We start from the raw sequence: 21615 nt of genomic DNA, 5'->3' as shown, positions 1-21615 counted from the left end.
AGAGAGGCAATTCTAAACATAGAGCAATTGGAGCTGAAGTGCTCTGAGTCCCACCATTTTTATATGGTATTCTCGTGGCGTGTCCAGTCATTACCACAACATGTGATGCTGACCATCTGTGGAGAGGGCACGTCAGCCCTTGTCTGCTGGAAATCTTGTCTATTTCTGATTTTAATTGGAGCCAAAGAGGTGAAGTGCATGCTGATCTGTGGCAAGTCAAGAGGAAATTTGGGTAGAGCTACAATGGATTTCTTATGCAACCTCCTTTTTGCATGAACAGTTGGATCGTGTTTGCTTGAAATTTTTTGCACAGTTCATTTCCTTCAAGGGCAGAGACATTAGCAATTTCTCTGCTTGACCAGAAGACTATGCAGATAATTACTGCATGTCAAATAGCCCTTAAAGCCATGCATTTTAATTTAAAATAGACTGTGGCTCTTGGACTATTTTATTGTGTCTTTGAGGAAAGCAGAGGAGTAAATATCTGGGCATGAAAAATTTATGTGAATGACAGAATATTTTCTGATCACAGACTTTTAAATAAAAGTATTTTGATATTTCTTTATTAACAAAGAGGATGATGTGATGTATATGGAATAGAGAAGGAAATACATAGAATACATGAAATCTAGAAGGAAATGTATTGCTTTTTAATTATGAGGCAAGAAAACGGAGATGGAAGTCACTTGGTCAATACAACTGTGTTAGGACTGAGTCACATTTTTATTGATTAGAGAATACAATGGAGAGTATTGGGGCGCGCTTACATGAGAGAAGGAGGACTAGACTTCAAATGGCTTTTGACCAATCAGGAAAACGTTTTGCTGGAAACAGAGTGTTCAGTAGACTCACGTGGGATGCACCAAAACAAACATGTAGATTGGGAATGAACAGAAAGGCAACTCAAAGAGAACTGTGGATCCAAGTCACAAGTGAGATGCTGGATTTAGAGAGCTGAATTATGTCCATGAAGACTAATGTGAAAACAGTTAGCCCCATCAGGTGGTGCTGGGTACAGGTAGGAAACCTTACTTGTTACCTTACCATTCAGATTGTTGTCTTTGCTAATCAGACCCTCCTTCACGAGGAATCTTCTTCACATGCTGCAAATATCACTTTGAATTTCTCTGTTGTCAAGATTTCAGAGAATCTATCTATCTCTAGAATTAAAGAAAAACCTAATCTAATGAGAAATTATACAGCTGGTGACAGTTTGTATACACACTTGGTATTGTGGGCCAGAAGAGGTGAAGCGATGGTGACAATCGAAATGCGCTCCTCGTGAGAGGTTTTGGGAACGTACAGAGGGATAGTGGATGGGGGGAGGGGGGTTCACACAGTGTGAGGGATATAAATGATAAATGTCTAAGTTTTGCTTTGTCTTGTGCACCTGAAACTAATTAAAAAAAAAAAAAAAAAAAAAAAAAAAAAAAAAAAAAAAAAAGAAATGCGCTCCTCTTAAAACCGGGCAGGGTGATGGCAGCTTTCCTTACTGAGTTTTCTGTGATGCTCACCTGGAGGGAGCTTAAAATACAGCCTGGATTCTGTGGATGAGAACTCCGGCTTGACAGTCACAAAGTGAGATTGCAAGCAGCACCATGTTGTTTTTTAGAAAGTAACTTAAATGGCTGCCAGGAAATCAATATGAATCTCTATCTATGGTGAGAGCCGTACCAGTCTCCTTTATAGTTCTTATCATTTCAGTAGGAGAATAACCAGGAAGTAGTCAGCCAGCACTGGACTTCCCCATGTTTTACCCTTCCTCCAGGCAGCCCATGAATTACACCCACTCTCCGTTCTCCCACTAGTGTGCTAATCTGATCCAAATGGTGTATGTGTTGGGGTAAAATTAATTGTGCTGAAAACTCGGGTGTGCATTAGAATATCTTGCATTTATGCTCTTCCAATTATTTAAAATATTGTATCTTATTATCCTTTAAACACACTCTATCTTATTATCTGATTTTAACTTCACAATGGTCCAATAATCCTCATTTTAGTGATAAAGAAATGGACAAGTAACCTTCCTCAGGTCATTTCTTTAGTGCAGTACCCCTGTTTGAAAACTAAATTTTATTTCCAGAGCAATGCTTCCTCCTAGTCTAGGCTGTATGCAGGTCACCTCAGGACAACGTTGATGAGATTTAAAACAGCTGCAAAATGAATAATAGCTGATGCTATAGTCAGCTTGTTTTAAATGCTTTCAACTACTGAGACCTCCAATTCAACCACAAGCACATCTGGCCAGCTGCCAGATCACTAGGAGAACTTCATAGACATAATCACCACTTTGAATTTCTGTTGGCTTAGTCCATCATTTGACAGGAGGGATGCAGTTGTTATGGGTTCAGTGGCTACTGTTACCTTCTCAGTCTCTGACATCTTCCCTGGAGGAAATATCAAGTGGCACTAAGATAGGCACTCAGAGCTTGAAGATGGCTCTGATGCCCTTCTGCTTCAGATGGCGCTGAGACCCAGCAGACATTTTCTTCTCTGGAAATCGTTAAGTATGGGAATAAGGGAAGGCTGCCCAAATAAGAACAGAGGCTGTTTATTCTGAGCTTGCTGTAGCAGAGAGTCAGCCACCATCACTTGCATTTGACAGACTCAGAAGCAGGCAGTGGAATAGGAAAGCTCGATAGTGAACACAAGGAAAGCCCCAGGCCTGCTCTGGTTAGAGGTTGTTGGCACGGGCAAGCTGGACATGGGTTACCTAGAAGCAGAGCATCTCATGTGATTGATTAGGATGCATATTTGGCTTTCTCTGATTGGTCCTGAGTTGGAAGCAGAGGCAGAAAATAAGGAACCTGATAGTCATTGACCAATTCTGCCCATTCTGGGCAGATTGCTTTAGAGGCTGTGGATCACAGTTCTATTGTCATATTTGGTCTGTCCATTGTTCATTTGTATATTCAGTCTCTCACAAGACAAACTGAATAATTATATGTCAGAAGTAGTTTATGTGGCATCCCACCAAGAAATAAGGAAATCCCCTGTCTATCCTATGATTAAATAATTCTTATTATTCATTGAATTAAAATGAGAGCATACAGTTGCTTTTCCAAAGAGAATCACTTTATTCAGGTATATCCTACTCTATCTGAAGTATTAGCCTTGACCAATCAGTCTGTGCTCTGGCTTCTTGTTTTGCATATTCAGGTTGTATAATTTCCATAATCTCTTTAATGAGCCATGAGGAAGGACATTACTTTCGTTTATTCTTTTTCTAAGAAGTATATGAGCTACAAATTTCATAATACTCATTTTCTTCAGAAATGTCATTAAATCAGGGTGTGAATGATATCAAATACATTTTTGTCTTACAATTAAAAATCCAACTTCATGCTCATTTAATACTGCAGAGTGTGTAGACTGTGATGAAGTTGACTGCACATGAGCTGTTCATCTTAAGTAGTTAATTATAAAGACTGTCTCTGAAGGACTACAGTGGTACCTCGCTTTTCGAACATAATCCACGAGCTCTGAAACATTCGCAACAGCTGACAGCTGGGCCTCAGGATCTTGCACTCAAGGGAAGCAGTGTCACATATTCAATTTCTGAGTCGTGTTCGAAAACCGAAGCATTTACTTCCAGTTTACGGCATTCATAAACCAAAATGTTTATCAACAGAGATGTCCGAAATCCGAGGTACTGCTGTATCTAGTTCTGTAGACTTAGAATAATTAACCAAAGCAAAAGCACCTTGATTTCTTTTGCCTTTTACTAGGATCTGCTGTTTGTTTCCCACAGTTAATCATTTTCAGTCTTTTCATATCTTAGTTTATATGCACTTCCTCAGAGATGCCTTCTCTGACCAGCATCTCTCACAATTCCTTTAACAGTGCTTTCTGTGAAACACTCTTTTCTTTTAGTGGCTTATATTAGTCTGCTAGGGTTGAAATCCAAAATCAGAGTCGGTCATGTAAACAACAGAAATATATTTTCTCACAATTCTGGAGGCTACAAGTCTAAGATCAAAGTGTCTGCAGTGTTGGTTTCTTCTGAGGCCTCTCTTCCTGGCTTGTCGATGGCCGTCTTCTCCCTGTGTCCTCACAAGGTCTACCTTCTGTATGGGTGTGTCATAATCTTTTCTTATAAATACACATGTTATATTGGATAAGGGTCCCCTCCAATGACCTCACTTTAACTTAGTTACCTCTTTAAGGGCCCTATCTCCAAATAGTGACATTCTGAGATACTGAAGGTTAGTTAGGACTTCAATATACGAATTTTGGAGGATGCAATTCAGCCTATAGCAGGGATTAAATTATAATTTGAAATTGTATTTTTTTCAAGTTTATGTGTTTAGTCTCTCTCTCGAACCACACTACAAGCTCCATAAAATAAGACATCATATTTGCCTTGTGTGCCAGTTCTTGCACAGTCCCTAGCCCAGGCTCGTGCAGGGGCTAATTTCCCAAGAAGCTAGCGAAGCTTACACGAGCCCTTGGCATGGCAGGTTATTGCTGGGACCTGCTGGGAGTTGTAGAGCATATTAATCATTTTATATTCTTTTTATTAAAGAGAGGTCCCAATGTTAGAGGAGCTTTAGACTCCATAAAACATAGAACTAGCCCTGGGTCCATTGTAGTGATTCAGGAAATGTTTGTAGAATGAATGAATTATTCATAAAAAGTTGATGTGAATGCTGTGTTATAAAGAGGCTATGTGTTTTTAAGAAAACATGCTTGTTATTCAGTTAGTCTAAACTTAAATGTATTTTTCCACAGAGATAATAGTATAAAGTGGCTAGCATAGGTCAAGTAGGCTTCTGTAAAGTGGAGAAAATTATGTACAATGTTTATCTAAGAAAAAAGTAACATATATACACATCTGCTTATGTTTAAGGAGAATAGAAAAATAAACAATGAGTTAATGATTTAAGGTTACCTATAAAGGAAACAAGGGAATGAAGTAGAGGGAGATGGGAAAAGTGAAGCTTCTGTAAATATACTTATTTTCCAGAGTTGACTTTGAAATCATATAAATATGTTACATATGTTAAGTTAAATTTAAAGAGCAATGTATACAAAATTTAAAAAATGAGACAAATGATAAAAATGAACAAATGCTCACTTGATCCATCGTACTTATGAACTGTTCACTTCCAGCTCTGCTTCACTTACACATGTGTTACGATTTTGCTCCTGTGGGAAATCTCTTTTTAAGTATTTCCTTAGTCCTTTTCAGTTTGCAGTCTGTCATCAGAGTTGCTTGGTCGGGGGGTGATGCTCCCCAGTATTTACCCTATCAGGGTCACAGCAGGAGGGAGATGCAGGAGGTTGATCCTTTTTATTACTAGTAATGTTTGAGTGGAGCTTTTTCCTCCAATCACAGAGCCTGCCTGATAAGATGAATCATTTCAAAGTCAAGGTTGCTAGAGTTCAAGGTCTCTACCAAATCAGTTCACAAATGATGGAGTAAAGGTATGTCTAAGCTACGAAGATCGAGATCCAAAAATGGGTGGAGCTACATCTACCCTCCTCCTCCTTGTGAGGCTGTTTTTCTCCAAGTGTGGTCTATGGACCACCTACATGCAGATTCCCAGGCCCACTCCAGATCACAGAATCAGAGTCTTTGGGAAAATGGTCCAGAATTGTGCATTTTAATAAACTTCCTATGTGGTTCTCATGCACATCAAATTTTAGAAGCTCCATCTTAATTCATCTCTCTCTTGATACAAGGTTCGTACTTATTCCTGTGCATTCTGTGTCTAGCTGACCCTTCCATATACTACTTTCTCAACTTCTACCCTAAGGTATTTTTTCATCAATTACTTTATGTGGGATCTGTACTATCCACTCTTTCCCATGGATGTAGGCATGGTATATTCTTGTATCCCTTTTAAAAATCTCCTTTTCATTATCGTTTTAAATCTAAGATCCATGGTAAACACTCAAAAAATATTACCTATAATAAACATTAGTTACTCTTATTTTGCCAAGTAGTTTGTAAAAGTGGAGTTGACCTTCAATTGTGAGATTCTTGATCAGAGTAGAAGTTGGGCAGAGTGATAAAATTTTAGTCCTGTACACAATTCTGTTGCTTCTCCTTTACACACTGACATCTCTGCCTCTTCCTCCCACTCTCCCTTTTCTCTTTTCTTCCTCGTCTTTCTATTTCCCCCTTCTTCCCTCTGTCCCACTCTCCCTCATTCTCACACGAAATACTGATCTAAGTCTTTGAATTTGTCACACGCTTCAACCTTCCCCTGTAGCCCTAGAGCAAAGACAACTCCAAGAGAACAGAACCAAATCCGAATTGCTCACCACTGACTCTTGGAATCAAGCCAGATGTCCTCCACATAATGAGTCTTCAGCAAATTGTACAGCCAGCCACTGTTCCCTTCAGGATCAATGCCTTTTCTTCCTGCTGTGGATTTGATACCTCCATTTGATTCCTCCATGTTCTGTTCAATGACTGGAACTCTGCTGTGCCAGTAAAAGCAGTTTTGAGTGGAAGAGATCTTTAAAAGTGTGTGCTTTGGGGTCTAATATTAACCACATATCTTTAGTCACTGGGTCAGGAGGACATAATCTGAATAGGACTTATTTAGAAGTCACCGAACTTCCTGAAATTGTATGCAAACGTTAGTATAATACATGGGCACATTTCTTGGAAGAGGCCACAGCTTTTACAACATTCTCAATGAAATCCCCAACTTGAACAATTTAAGTCTAGTGTAAGGTTCCCTGGAATCCTATCCACTGTCCAGATGGCCTCTGTCCAGGATGCCTCTTATTTTCTCAGTTCTTCAGAATTAGCTTCAGTACACCTCAGCCTAATTTGCTTGTCTTGATGACTTCCTTCTTTTTAATGACTGTACTTAAAAAAAAAATCTTTAAGTACTATAGGGAGGCCCCAAACCCTGTAGAGCTGCCTTGTTTTTAGTTAATATCAATAGTTGAATAATAATTCCAGTTCTTCCCAGAACTTTCTTATTTTGATTCATTTAGATTTTCCCGAGGTTTTGATTTGTAGTAAATTCTGCCTGTTTTACTTAAATTGCAACCTGTAAGACAGAGGCTAGAGTTTCTTCAATATGTTTTGTCACACCAAAAATTATATAACCACAAAATTATGTTTTCATCATAAAATGAACCATTCATCTCTGAGCTATAGTGCTCACTGCAATTCAACACCATTCAGAGATATTTGACTTTAGCTTGTGTCACTGGTACAAGGGCCGTAAACAAAAGTATTTGGAGCCATCAACCTTTAATGTCTCTGTTCATGGTCATTATCCTTTTATCACAAGCTTATCTGCCTTGTCTAAAATAAATTGTATTTGAAATCTCTCAAGTGTCACCTTGCAATGTAAAATGCATTTATTTCAGACCAAGTTTAGACCCTAGGGACTTTCAGAGAATAATTACCTCCATTCTGGCTAGCATCCCAGGAATATTGGCATTCCATAATGACACTATTATAATTGACCCAGCTATAGCTGTTCCAGGTACCCCCTCTCAGTTTCATAATATATTATTATTCTCTGGAAATGTCATGACCTATATATCCATAAACTTCTTCTTGGATTACCAAAGACCCAAGAGAGTTGCCCATTAAGCAATACCATTAATTTTCTTCACAGTAGAGTTAAGATGTTTCATAGATCAGTTCATATTTTATAGATGGCTTAAAGAGTACCTACTATGTGTAAGGCAGTGTTTCTCAATCTTCAGCATGCATCAGAATCCCCTGAGGGCTTGTTAAACTGCTGATTACTGGGGCCCACCTCCAGAGTTTTTAATTCAGTAGAAATGGAGAGCAGTTTGAAAATTTGCATTACTAACAGGTTCCCAGATGAAGGAGACGCTGTTGGGTAGGGAACCTCAATTTTGAGAAGAACTCGTGTAAGACGTTGATTCTCACATGCATTGGACAGGGCAGGGTTAACTCACATCTCAGGGAGCTTACGGTCTCAGAGGGAACATAAGATAATTACAGAAATAACATACTATTGTGCCCTTAGGAGCTAACAGATAAAGTAAATGGATGAGAGGAAAAGCAGATAAAATTTTCAGTTTACAAGGCTAGGGAAGCATTTGTGGAGGAGGTAGCAGGAGCTGGGCCTTGATAAATGGGTAGAATTTAGAAACCAAAAGTGGCAGGAGGAAAGGGAGAACCATATCCCCGTTGAAATACATTACATTAAAAAACTGTAAAAGAAATACCTATTTGTGACATTTATGAGACAATTGAAAAATTTTAAATCACTGAAATTTTCAGTTGTCTCATAAATGTCAAAAATTGTTTTTTAAACAGTTTCCAATGTAATGTGTTAATCAATTAATGTTAATATTTTTTAGTGTGATAATGGTATTGAGGTTATATTGAAATGACTCTTTGTCTTTTAGAAATACGTATTGAGATATTTGTGGGTAAGGTGACATGTTGTCTGGGGAAGTGGATGGTATGTGGATAGAGCAGATTGGCCAGTGGTTGATGGTAGCTGGGACCAGATGACAAGTTCATGACAAGTTCATTATGCTATTTTATTTACTTTTGTATATGTTAGAAATTCTTTGTAATAAAATTAAAAAAAAAAAAAAAAAGGAACTGTATGAACAAAATCGAACTAAAGTAGTGCAGGGCTGATCGTTTATTTTTATTAGACTATAAACAATATAAAATAAACAATTGAACAATAATGGTAAAATAACAAATTGAGACTAATTCAAAGATTGAACGTGAAAGCCACTAAGGAATGTGGGCTTTATTTTGAAGACAATGGTAGAACAGTGAAAGTGTTTTGAACAGGGAAATAATATGACAGAAGTGCACTTTGAGAATATTATTTTGGCAATGGTAGGCAAAACTGATTGGGAGGGCAAGAGTCTGGAGGTAAGAATCAGGTGGTAAAGGCCTGCATAGAGATCCAGAAGATAAAAAAAAAAAAAAAAAAGATGGGAGGCCAGAGGGAGGGGGGCATATAGATGAATCTATTGTTGTTGGAAACCAGTTAACTATGAAAGAGTCATGGAAGATTCTAAGATTCTAAACTTCAAGACTGGTAATGCCACTAAAAGAAAGGGGATATTTTTGAAATATTGCTAGTGGGGAATCCCCATGTGACCAGCAGATAGCTAGAAATATGTGATTAAAATGCAGAAAACAGGCTAAACAGGATTGAATCTGAGAGATATCTATGTGAGATGGGATGAGATTGCCCTGGGAAATAAGTTAATAGGAAAAGAGAGTCAAAAACTTTGGGAAGCCTCTAAATTTAGGAACTAGGTAAGAGAAGAGGAAGGAGAGAAGGGACAAGTAGAGAGGTAGAAGGCATAAAACTTTACATTCATGTAAATACTTTAGCTTAGTGGCGTCAACTATTCTGCCCACAACAATAGATCACAATTTAATTATGATAAATAAAAAACTGAATATTCTTTGTATACCCATGTTCATAACAGCCTTATTATGAGGGTTCTTTAGAGAACCCTTGGGATATATTTATATTTATATTTATGTTTATATTTATATTTATGTTTATTATAAGGAATTTGCTCATCTGAGGACCATCTGGATATTTCTGCCCCTTATAAGTTGACTTATAAATGGAGTCAACTTAGCAAAAATAGTCCTCTAGTAGAGAGGGCAGAAAAATAAGTTAGCTACAAGGTGTTCACCTTGATCTAGGAGACATAGTTGCAGCCTTGTGTCAATCATGAATAGCTCAAGCCTTGATAATAAATTATTCTTCCATTTTGTTCATGGATCAGTCATGTTCTGCCAGATTCCAACAAGAATGCATCAGAGAGATGATCCAAGCATCATTCCAAGCTAAGGAAATAATTTATGATCTTGAACTAGTAATGGCCTAAAGAAATTACTGAAACTATTTTCTGACTATTGCTAAAATAGTTTCATTTTGCTAAAACTAAAGCTGTTATATTTGTGAGATATTGACAAATTATTAAATGCATAATGGTAAATAACCACACCTGACTGATTAATTAATTCAACTAGGGTTGGGGTGGAAGGAATGTACCCACATACCTTGTTTTATCGCACTTTGCTTTATTGTGCTGGGCAGATATTTTTTTTTTTTTTTTTTACAAATTGAAGGTTAAGACCTTTTACCAGCAAAAAGACTACAACTCGCTGAAGGCTCAATTAGCAATAAAATAGTTTTAAATTAAGGTATATATGTAGTTTGTTTTAGATATAATACTATCGTACACTTTATAGACTACAGAATAGTGTAAATGTAACTTTTATATGCACTGGGAAACCAAAACATTTGTGACTCGCTTTACTGCAGTGGAACTGAACCTACAATATCTTCAAGGTTCCAAGGTATGCCTGTACTCTGTACTTATTCAGACATGGCACATGCATGTTTCCTTAAAATCAGGATTCTATAAGTAGTGTGATTGTCTTGTAATGCATCACCTTTATGTATCACCTAAGCTAAAGTTAGTGTTCAATTTCAACAACTTCTCTATTTCTTTGTTAACTTAGCTTTTTTTCTATTTAAAGCCTTATTTATATATGTTTTAATATGACAACCAACTGCATCGGAAGTAGGTAGGGTATAAATCATAAAAGTAAGAAACAATTTTGAGTGCTTATGTTATAAGGACCTACTCTAAGACATCTGCATTATCTCTTTCAGTCTTCAGAATGGGTATATGCAGAAGATATTATTATTATTATTACTACACTCACTTTACAGATTAGGAAACTGAGGTCCAAGAGACCAAGTAACTTTCCCACAGTCACACTTAATAAATGATGGAGACTGGATTTCAAACCCAGGTAGTCTTATTGCAGAGTTGGAGCAGTTAGCCTCTGCATAATTTATTAGAGAAGCAAACTGCATAAAGGACATTAACACCCGGTTAATATCGCCAACAATATTCTCTCAAACTCAGCATATTAAAATCATAACTCATCATGCCTCTGCATTTCCGCAACACCCCTCCCCCAATACACCCAACGTGCTATGAAGATAACTTCAATTCTGCCAGCAGTATCCTCATTCTTTCAAACATCCAGGCCAGTGCCTTGAATTACCTCTGACATCCCCCCTTTCTTTTTCACTTTTATCTGCGATATAGCAATCAAAGAGGACAGGCACCAAGAATTTTGGCTATTAAAAGTTTTGTGTCATTGTCTAGTGGGGCAGGAAATACCTATGTTAGGTATTTATTGTCTCCTAATGTTTGTTTTACTTTACACGGTCAAAAACAGAAAATAAGAACAATTTGGAAGTGTTACTATTAGAAGGCAATAAAAAATAACGTTCCAGCCACTTCCCAATGAAGAGTTATTAAAAGATCAGATGGATTAAACAATGGTATTTTTATTAGCTTTATTATTTTTAATTAGCTTTATTTAAGCTACGAGTAGTATCGAAGAAGAGGCTATATCCTTGGCGACAGAATGCAATTAAAGTCCAATATTTATATTTGTTGCAGAAATCTTTATTTGAAACTGATGAACGGTCTGCCATGGGGTGACTCTTCCAGAAACTATTATTACTTTCCAAAGTCACGCTGAGAGTGGGCAGTCTCTCCAAAAGAACTACAAATCCCAGAATGCCCTTTCCCCATCTTTTCCGCGAGAGTCCCGGACAGCTAGATCAACCAATCCCTTCATGGAAAACCTATCCTACCAGCCAATCAGAAGGCGAATGAGCGCCTAAAGTCGGGAGGCGGAAGACGCCGTAGGTTTGAAATTGCAAAGTTGGCGCGGCTGTCGGAGGTGGGCAGTTAAGCGGCTTCGGCTCATGTCTTGTGTTGGGAAGGCAGCGGGGCTCCGGCCTCCCGGCGAAGGTAAGAGAGGAGGGAGCTCAGCTGAGCTCCCCGACCCGCCTGTCACAATAGTGGAAAATGAATTTGGGAGCCGATGTGTGTTTTCTGGGCGGAATGTGAGTTTTCAGGGGCGGAATGTGTGTTTTCGGGGCCGGAATGTGTGTTTTCGGGGGCGGAATGTGTGTTTTCGGGGGCGGAATGTGAGTTTTCGGGGGCGGAATGTGTGTTTTCGGGGGCGGAATGTGTGTTTTCGGGGGCGGTGTCTGTGAAATGCACGTCTTGTTGCTGTTTGTGCGTCTGGACCTCGCGGGGTGGGCAGCGGAGAGTCTGAAGCGTTTTGGGTTTCACCGAATGAGATGTCTGTGGACTCCTGGAAAGATATTCGGTCTTTGGGAAGGTTTTAGCGTTACGGAGAACTGGTGGGGCCTGGAGCCTTACATCCTTTTATTACAGAGGAGGACGATAAGGCCCAGAGAGTCGAAGTGACTTGTACAGGTCGTGGACTGAACTCCCACTCCAGTCTTCATTTTACTGCTGACTTTCCTGATCTGGGGTGGGAGGAAAAGGCAGGGTAGATGTGTGGGGTCTTATCCTATGGGGGAGGGCCCGCCATCTGGGACCCGGCGATTCAGGCTGGAATTGACAGGGTCAGAGTTGGCAGGGGCGTCGCCAATTATACTTGTGAGAAAATGTAGTCGAAGTCATTTTCCCAGGGTCATAGAGCGTGTGTCGTGTGCAGTTAATACTACTAACGAATTTCTAGGAGGAAAGGGTTTCGTGAATTCTTGCTGCTATGGGATAACCACAGTTAAGCCCAGGTGGCTTTGATGTGCCCTGGAATATCTAGAGTTAAAAGTAAGTTGCTAACCGTTTCTAGCAAAGGTCAAACTGCCAAACTATAGTTGATTGGAATAGGTGCCTGATGTGATTAAAGTAACTCAAGAAATACAATGTGTGTTCTATTTGTTTTATAGCATTGTCTTACAAATTGGTAGAGGATGAACTTGCATTGTTAGATAAAAGCATAAATGAATTTTGGAATAAATTCAAAGGCAATGTCAGTGACATCTCCTGTCAGATGGTGGGACTAAGAGATACCTACAAGGACATCAATAAAGCATTTGCAGGTACCTAAGTTAACTTGTAACATGCTGTTTTGGTTCTTTGTTTTTTAGTGTCATTTCAGCTGACTCGAAACATCAATTCCAATTTCTCTTTCAGAAAAACTATCTGTGAAATTAAAGGAGGAAGAACGAATGATTCAGATACTTCTGGAATATCAAAATCGTATGTGACAAACTAGATCACAGTTTTGTTTAGATTAAAAATCTTTATGAAATCCCTCATATAAGCAAAACAATGTATTCTGTGTGTATGTGTGTACACACACACACACACACACACACACACACGAATGATCAACATTTATGTATCCATAACCCAGCTTAATAAATAGAACATCCCATGTTATACCTTCCTCTTCTCCCACCTTCCAGAGCTAACCTGTCAATATTTGGTTTAGTATTGTGTTTTTGAACGTTAAATAAAGGGCATCATTTTGTATGTATCCTGTCCATTTTTACACTTAGCATGATACTTGTGAGATTCATCTATACTGATGTGTGAAAGCCAGTATTTTTTAAATACAAGTTTGTTTTTAAGTTGGAAATCACAAAAGGTGGCGTTCCCTGAGCTCTTTAGGGGTTATGTTAGTACGCTTGACAGTTTTTCTCTCCATACTTTTACTACTGTTCTTGCCTTCTCATTTTACAACTCTCCAGATTATCCAGAGTGGATCAGCAGCTTTATTGAATTCTTGACACACAAACCACAGACTTGTGACCACAGGCCAAATTCCACTGGTGACACTAAATTTAGGAGCACCATGTTTTAAACACTATTAAATTGGAATGCCTTTACTTGGGGCACATTTTCTTTAATTTGCCACAGTCCGTCCTGATAGTTTCTTTTGCTTTGCCTTACCCACTTTGCTTACAAGCAACATAACTTTGCGTCATTTTTTCTTTTTTCCACTTTGATAGTACTTTCCCACTTTACTAAATTCTTTGACAATATATTCTACTTTATTGATTTATCATATTATTTAACAATTTATTTGTTAGACGTTTAAGATGTTTTCAGTTTTTCACCATTGTAAATAACACTGAAAATATTTTTATGTATATAAATACCTGCACACATCTTGTTTTCTTAAGGCAGCTTTGTAAAAATGAAATAAGTGAATCAAAAGACATGAATATCCTTAAGACTTGTCTTACAATGTCAAAAATACTTTCCACAAGGACTCTAGTATTTTGCATTCTTCTCAACACTATTATTTTTATAAACATTGTTGAAATAAATGAAAATTGGTATGTTATTTCTGTATTTGCATTTCTGTAATTGAGGTTAAATTATGTTTATTTATTAACCATCTATCTCTGCTCCATGTTTCTTCTGTTTATTCCTTTTTGTGTGTGTGTGTGGTTTTTTGTTTGTTTGTTTGTTTATGGAACTTATATTTGTATTTTCTTTAGATTAAGAGCAGTAACTCATTGTTGGGGGAGGATAGTTTAATGGTCAAAAGCAGTCTTTGAAGTCAGGACCTGAGTTTGATCCAGGTCTTAAACTCTATTGTATCCTAGCAAAAAAAGCTTTGGGCAAGTGACATAACTGCTGAGCCTTTTTCTTCTTTTAATATAGAGAATAAGACCTACATAATAGTGTTATTGTGAAACTTAAATTTATATAAATAATTTATATAAATATAAGATAGTGGACAAAGTCGCTAGCATATTGTAGAGTTTTATGCTTACTTGAATCAAATATGAATTTTTTCTCCTGCTTGTTAATTTTATGTAGCCAGTATATGCCTTTCACTTTGATTTCTTTTTACCTTTGAGTAAAAATATGTTTCCCCACAGAGTTAATTTTATATTCACAGATACTCTGAACATAGGTTTTGTAAGATTTCATTTTATATTTAAATGTTTAATAAATATGGAATTCTGTATTTCAGCACTGGGGAATAATCTCTTTCTTGATTTATGATATTTCATTTATCATATTAATTATCAAACATTTGTTTGGGAATGCCTTTTTTGTTTAATTGAGCTGTAAGTCAATTCTTCAAGTAATACACCACTATTGTATTAATGTTACCATTACAGATGTTAAATCTGATAGGGCAAATCCCTTTCCTTGTTGTTTTTCTTACCATATTTTCTTAACTACTCTCACCTATGTATTTGTTATATTACATTTTATAATTAATTTTATTAGATCCTTCCTTTCCCTTCCAAATTCCACTGGGACTGCATTAAATATAGAAGTGAATTTTGGAAATACTGACATCTTAATATTTAAAAGCATAAAATGTCTTTCCATGTATCCAGGTATAATATATGTCTCAGACCAGTATTTTTAAAAATACAGAGCCTACATATTTCTTGATATTCCTGAATGTTTTGTTTGTTACTACAGTAAATGAAGTTTTCCCCTTCCTTCCTCCCTCCCTATGTTACTCCCTCCCTTTTATCCCTTCTTTCAATCTTTTTGGTATGCTACAGAATCATATAGCATTAAAATCAGCTGTTTCTTCAAGGCACTGTGTAAAGCCATTTTCTACAATTTGTCTTTGGTGCTGGTGTTTATTTATGTACTTATTTGAAGGTGGGGAGAGCTGCAAGGGTAATGATCTTCTAATTTTCTGTTTCTTGGTTTAATTTGGTATTCTCGTCTTCTCATTTCTATTTTCAAAGACAAATAGGAAAGAATAGGATTTTTTTTAATTATAATTTTTTTAATCTTTAGGAAATATTTATCAATTAAAACATTCTGTATTAATCTTATGCAAGTCAGTATTTCGCTGTCTTCTTAGATGCATATTAGAGAACAAAGCATGTATAGTCTAGCTAATACTTTGTGCTTCTTACAGAGATCTGCAGGCAGAATAAGCTCATTCAAGAAAAGAAAGATAACCTGTTAAAGTTGATTGTTGAAGTAAAAAGCAAAAAGCAGGAAATGGAAGTACTGACTGCAAATGTCCAGGATCTTAAGGAAGAATATGCTAGGAAGAAGGAAAGTAAGTTTCCAGTTGTAGGTGTATTTAAAACATCAGTGTGAATTTCAAAGTGGTGATAGTTCACAAAGTGGTGATAGTTCTTGCCTGCTCTCCAGCTTATTGCCAGAAATAGATAACATACCTTAGGGGCATAGCCATCCACTCTATGTCTGTGAAGGTAGCTAAGTGGGTTTTATTTTCTTTTGTTTTATTTAAAGGTCCTTTTGATTTTTAATATAGCCAGAGTAATAATGAAATTGATATGGGAGTTTAAGCATAGTGGGAGACAGTTTCACTAAATCAGATTTGCCTGGGAGAAGCCATAGTCTAATTTATCCAACAAATTTATTGATCACACATGAACTCTGCCAGGAACCATTAAGCACGCCCTTTATGCTACAAAGTTTCTTTGTCTAAAAAACTTTCAAATTTGAATGAGTGTCTTGTTTGCCTACAAACGAAGTAATTCTCAAATCTCTCAAAAATAGCAAAGTTTGTTTTGTTGATGCTTTTTCTTATAGTTGTTGTGCATGTCTACATTTTTGTCATCTCCTATGTATTACTCAGGGAGTAATGTGTTAACTTTAAGAAAAATTTTAAACTGGCATGAAATAAGACTGACTTCTTATGAGAAATACTTATGTTTAAAAGAATAGAATATTTTTCCAATGAAGCAATTTGTTGGCTAACCAGAAAAAGCAAAATAGTGTAAAGGAGGTCTGTTTCTCTACCAGCCATGCAAATCTTGGCCTGTTTATTCATGCTACTTATACAATAAACTAGACTGACACATTTCTCTCACTACCTGTACGCATTTTCTCACAAATTTTTCTTTCCATCTTGAATGAACAGAAGCCCCTTTTGCTAATTGGTAGAGATAGAAACTGAATAAACGTAAGCAAATTCATTTGCCTGGCATCATTTTTCTAGTTGTTTTCAAGTTTTTTTAACACGTTGCGTACGGATCACGAGAATCTTCGTTTTTTCTGAGCGGATTTTTATGAGGGATTTAAACCCCGCCATACGCAACAATTTAAAAATTAATTAAATGAGCATTAGTTGAGTGTCATATAAGATGTTTGATACTGTGTATGTTTTTTAATTGTAGCTATTAATACTGCTAAAAAAGCTAGTGAAGAGAGGTTGAAAAGGCTCCAGAAATCTGTAGACGTGTATAAAGATCGACTTGGACTAGAAATTCGAAAAATTTATGGTAAGTATATTAATGTAAATAAAACTTAGGAGTTAGAAAGGTGTCTCTGTCTTAAGTAGAGGAGAATTAAAAAATTTTTTTTCAAAGTAAAAATATTTCACATTTTCAAGTAAAATAATGACTGCATTATGAACTTTTTAGAAAACAGGAAAATTACAAAATTTTAATCACCCTAACATAATTACTGATGCCTTGGTTATTTATCATCCAGTGTTTTAATAAATGTATTTTTTGCATGGTTGCCAACAAGGAAATATTTGTTCCTTGTGTGTACTGGTATTATATGATTAGCATTTCTCCAGATGTAATAGCCTTCATAGTGGTAAATTTAAAATGGTAGTGTATAATTCATTCCATGAATGTATCATAATTTATTGAATCTTTTATCTATTGTTAAACACATGTTTTTCCTCTAACTTAACATTTGGATTCTGCCTGTTCTTTAGTTTTAGAAGTACTGCAGAGAATGTAGACTTCTCTATTTCTTTTATATAATTTCCATGGAATTCCAAGAGAGGTACTGCTGGGTTAAAGCACATAAATAGTCTAACGGCTGTGGATATAGGCCAGTTTACAGCACCGCTTACTGTGTTGGGAGTCCCTGAGATCACCATCAGGTTTGGTGATTAGCCAGAAAGACTTACAGGACTCGGCATATAATCATTCATGGCTCAGATTTGTTGCAGAAAGGATACAAAACAAAATCATCCCAAAAAAGCCACATGAGGCAAAGTCTAGAGGAAACAAACTTTTTAGGCATAAGTTTTCAAGATTTCCTAACCCAGTGGAGTTACACAGGACATGCGATCTTCCTTCAGCATCGAATTGTGACAGTACATGTGATGTGTTGTCTACCAGGGAAGCTCATTAGAGACTCTGGAAGCTTGTGCTGATTTTCCCTGGACTTCATCCCATGCATCTTTTCCCTTTGCTCATTTTGCTGTATTCTTTCACTGTAATAAAGTATACTGTGTTTCCCTGAAAATAAGACCTAGCCAGACCATCAGCTCTAATGCGTCTTTTGGAGCAAAAATTAATATAAGACCTGGTATTATATTTATTATATATGTTATATTACATTACATTACATTATATTGTAGTTTTTGGTTTGCATTTCCCCAGTGATTACTGTTGTTGAGCATCTTTTCATGTGTTTATTGGCCATTTGTATCTATTCTTCAGAGAAATGTCTATTTAAGTCCTTTGTTCATTTTTGAATTGCTTTTTGTTGTTTAGTTGTAGGAGTTTTTTATACATCCTATATGTTAAATTCATTTCAGAGATAAGATTTGCAAATATTTCCCCCCATTCTGTGGGTTAGCTTTTCACTCTTGATAGTGTCCTTTGAAGGACAAAAGTTTTTAATTTCGATCAAGTTCAATTTATTTTTTGTTGTTTGTGCTTTCGATGTCATATTTAAACTACAATACATTTTAAAGCTAATTTGTAACTGTACATTTGGAGACATTGGTTAAGTGAATATAGATACTTAGTATAGAGATTGATCAAAGACAAAGGTAAGAAAGCTCATCTCCGTTGAAAGCTTTGGCATAATACAATAGTCTCATATTAAATAATTTAATCTCTTTTTTCAGGTGACAAATTGCAGTTTATATTCACTAATATTGACCCTAAGCATCCTGATAGCCCCTTTATGTTTTCCCTACACCTAAATGAAGCAAGGGACTATGAAGGTATGTCCTCCTTCTATAACTGGTCTTTAAGATTGGCATCCCCAAATGTTATTTGAATCAGAATATAAAGGAAGTAATATTCCTACAATCTATTGTTTTCTTTTCTACTCTTGCTTTTTGGGATATTGTCTTCTAAAGGCTGTGACTAGAGTTTTAATTTATAGATATAATCAAAGAGCATTAATAAGTAATTTCTCTTCTGAGTGACACAGTGCCACAGTGGCAGAAAAGTCTAAAAGACAAAAGATCACTGTATTTCATATGCAAGTATGGATTATCCTTTTAGAGAACGTAAAGAGTAGCTATAAAGGATATGACTGTCTAAATGTGAATATTATAATTTATCCAAGTAGGTGATTTTAAAAGCAAATGTAAAATCAGAATCTGATCATTTTTTCCCCAAAATCAATTTTACAATATTATCCCATCCTGAAAAATCCTCCACATTGATAATTTAGCTGAGTTACTGATTCTCCAGTAGGTCAGACGGTTTTTGATTTATGGGGAATATATATGATTGGCAATAGTGTAAACAGGAAGAGAATAGAAATATACTTATCTGTTTTTTATTCTCCTAGTTCCTTTTAAAGTAATTGATTTATCAGAATTCAGGAAATGGTTCTCAGCTTTTCATACCTGTGTTCCCATATTAAAGCATTTATGGGAGACACACACTCAGGTGAAATGCTTAGTTGGCTCCCTAATGTGCCTGAATACTCAATTTCTATTCTAATGGAATTTATATTTTAGGAATTGAATTGTACAAATGTTTGGCTTTTTTCTCTTTAGGTAAATACCTTCTAATGAACACTGAATTTTGAAAACAATCCCCATAAACATCTTACCTAGCTTTTTAGTGTTTTCCAAATTGGATGTCCTCTATTGCTACATAGTGTCAGTATTTGACAGTGTATTAAAATAGAACCTACAGTTAAATTTTGAACCAGCTGCTCTTCTCTGTTCTTTTCTGCTTTTGGTCATGGGCCTTGTTTCTTGAGCAATCTCTACCAAAGAGCTGGAAATTTGATGTGGTCGAATTTCTTCCCCTTGAACAAAGGACAAAATTGATGGTGGAGAATGCTGGATCCTTCCTTTTTTGACCGTCCTCTTGCTTGCTCCCAGTATGTACCATCTGGTACAACTACATATGAGATCCATATTGGTATTTGTGACTTTGAGTATCATTTGTTTAGGAGGCACTGTAAATACCACTTTTGGAATAGCAAGCACATTTTCTAATGACCTTCATTGCATTTGTGAAACTTTAGATTTTTTTCCTCCATAATTGTAAGTTATTAAGGGTTGGCATTGAACACTTTTTTTTTTTTTATCCAGTGGTCAAATATTAGAAGTCAGGCCAATGTTTTAGAGAGAAAACTGACTTACCAGTTAAAAATAAATTGTTAAAACAGTTTAAATACTTAAAATGTATAGGAAAGATGATGGGAAGTGGTACTCTGTTCTTTATCAATATCATTAAGCTCTTCAATCTCTTGACTACCATCTGTTTAAATTTAGAGCAAGATTGTAGTACATAGATGAATATTTAGAGAGTAAGTAAAGGTCCAAGAGATAGTTAGGATAAGAAAATCAAGTGCATTTATCATTTTATGCTCAAAGCAATTCAATAAAATGGAATTAAAATTATTTGAATCAGATGAAAGAATCTAAATTAGAAATCCTTCTCTTCCGTAAAATATCTCATTCAAATTGTCTTCTTTTTTTCCCCTAGTGTCAGATAGCGCTCCCCATCTTGAGTGCCTATCAGAACTTCAAGAGAATGTAAGGAAGACCAAAAATTTTTCAGCTTTTCTTGCCAATGTTCGGAAAGCTTTTAGTACTATGGCTTATAATTAATGTATAAATAGTATACAAAAACTGTTTAGTTTTGTTCCCTATTGTGTGTCTCTTTTAAAAAGAATTTTCATCCATTGTCTGCCTGTACTCCTTTTGTATTTTTTAAATATCTCTGTGTGGTGTATTTCTTTATAGAGCATTTTAATTAAAATCTTAGGAAATAAAATTCACAAAGTCAAATATGTTCTTTTTAAAATGAAAAAACAAATATGTAGATGCACACGCCTGCACACACACACACACACACACACACACTGGACCCTTGAACAACGAGTTTGAACTGTGCTAGTCCACTTAATATGTGGATTTTTCTCCATAAATATACAGTCAGCCATCTGTATCCCTGGGTTTCATAGACACGGATTCAACCAAGTGTGGATGGAAAGCAGTATTTTCAATCCATAGTAGGGAATTCATGTATGTGAAAGGCCAGTTTAAATTACATGAGGATTTTCAACATCACGGGGACTAATCTCTGTAGTTGTTCAGTGGTCAACAATACATATACATATATATTCTTAAATAAATTCTACTGATATATATATATATATATATATATATATATATATATATATATTTTATATTTATATATTAAAATATTTTTATATAGTTTTAATGGCAGGCATGGGTAGTTTATGGCTAGCTTGTAAATGGGAATTGTACAAAGTGCACTGTGTCTCAGTGGTTTTCAAGCTTTTGAAGGTCATGGACTGGTAATATTAAAAAGTTAGGAGGGTGGGCCCAACCTAGAGTTGGCAAATTTTGAAATGTACTTCGTAAGATGAACACTACTAAATAGTACTACCTCCTATCGTCCTAATATAAAGGAAAGAATATTTTTTACCTCAGACCATCAGGGATCTACAGTTAAAGAACAAACCATTTCAGAAGAATGTTGGCAGTATTGTAAGATACTCAAAAATGGTTGTATTTTTGAAAATCTAAGTATAGAACCTTTACAACCATTTTGTAATATTTGTACTGTTTAATTGTGGTCTGGATATAACTTCGCTGTGTTGAGAGTCTAT

At 36.1% G+C, this 21615-nt stretch overlaps 1 protein-coding gene across 1 annotated transcript; it reads left to right on the top strand.

The window, feature by feature from the left end:
- Positions 1-11643: 11643 nt before the first annotated feature.
- SPC25 (SPC25 component of NDC80 kinetochore complex) lies at positions 11644-20662 on the top strand. Its single transcript, XM_019727492.2, has 7 exons — positions 11644-11781; positions 12735-12887; positions 12982-13047; positions 15698-15844; positions 16932-17036; positions 18632-18730; positions 20463-20662. Exons 1-7 carry the CDS (start codon positions 11736-11738, stop codon positions 20585-20587), a joined length of 741 nt encoding a protein of 246 aa, XP_019583051.2. The 5' UTR covers positions 11644-11735; the 3' UTR covers positions 20588-20662.
- The last annotated feature ends 953 nt before the right edge of the window (positions 20663-21615 follow it).

This window comes from Rhinolophus sinicus, linkage group LG01, assembly GCF_036562045.2.
Source record: "Rhinolophus sinicus isolate RSC01 linkage group LG01, ASM3656204v1, whole genome shotgun sequence".
NCBI classification, from domain to species: Eukaryota; Metazoa; Chordata; class Mammalia; order Chiroptera; family Rhinolophidae; genus Rhinolophus; species Rhinolophus sinicus.
The sequence above is the reverse complement of the archived record's forward strand: the minus strand, read 5'-3'. Positions and strand labels throughout refer to the sequence as shown.

Bases quoted from the DNA above. Each gene is read 5' to 3' on its own strand.
- SPC25 (XM_019727492.2), top strand. From the start codon at position 11,736: ATGTCTTGTGTTGGGAAGGCAGCGGGGCTCCGGCCTCCCGGCGAAG. The intron at 11,782-12,734 runs GTAAGAGAGGAG...TTTGTTTTATAG, and splicing joins GCTCCGGCCTCCCGGCGAAG to CATTGTCTTACAAATTGGTA. The intron at 15,845-16,931 runs GTAAGTTTCCAG...TTTTAATTGTAG, and splicing joins ATATGCTAGGAAGAAGGAAA to CTATTAATACTGCTAAAAAA.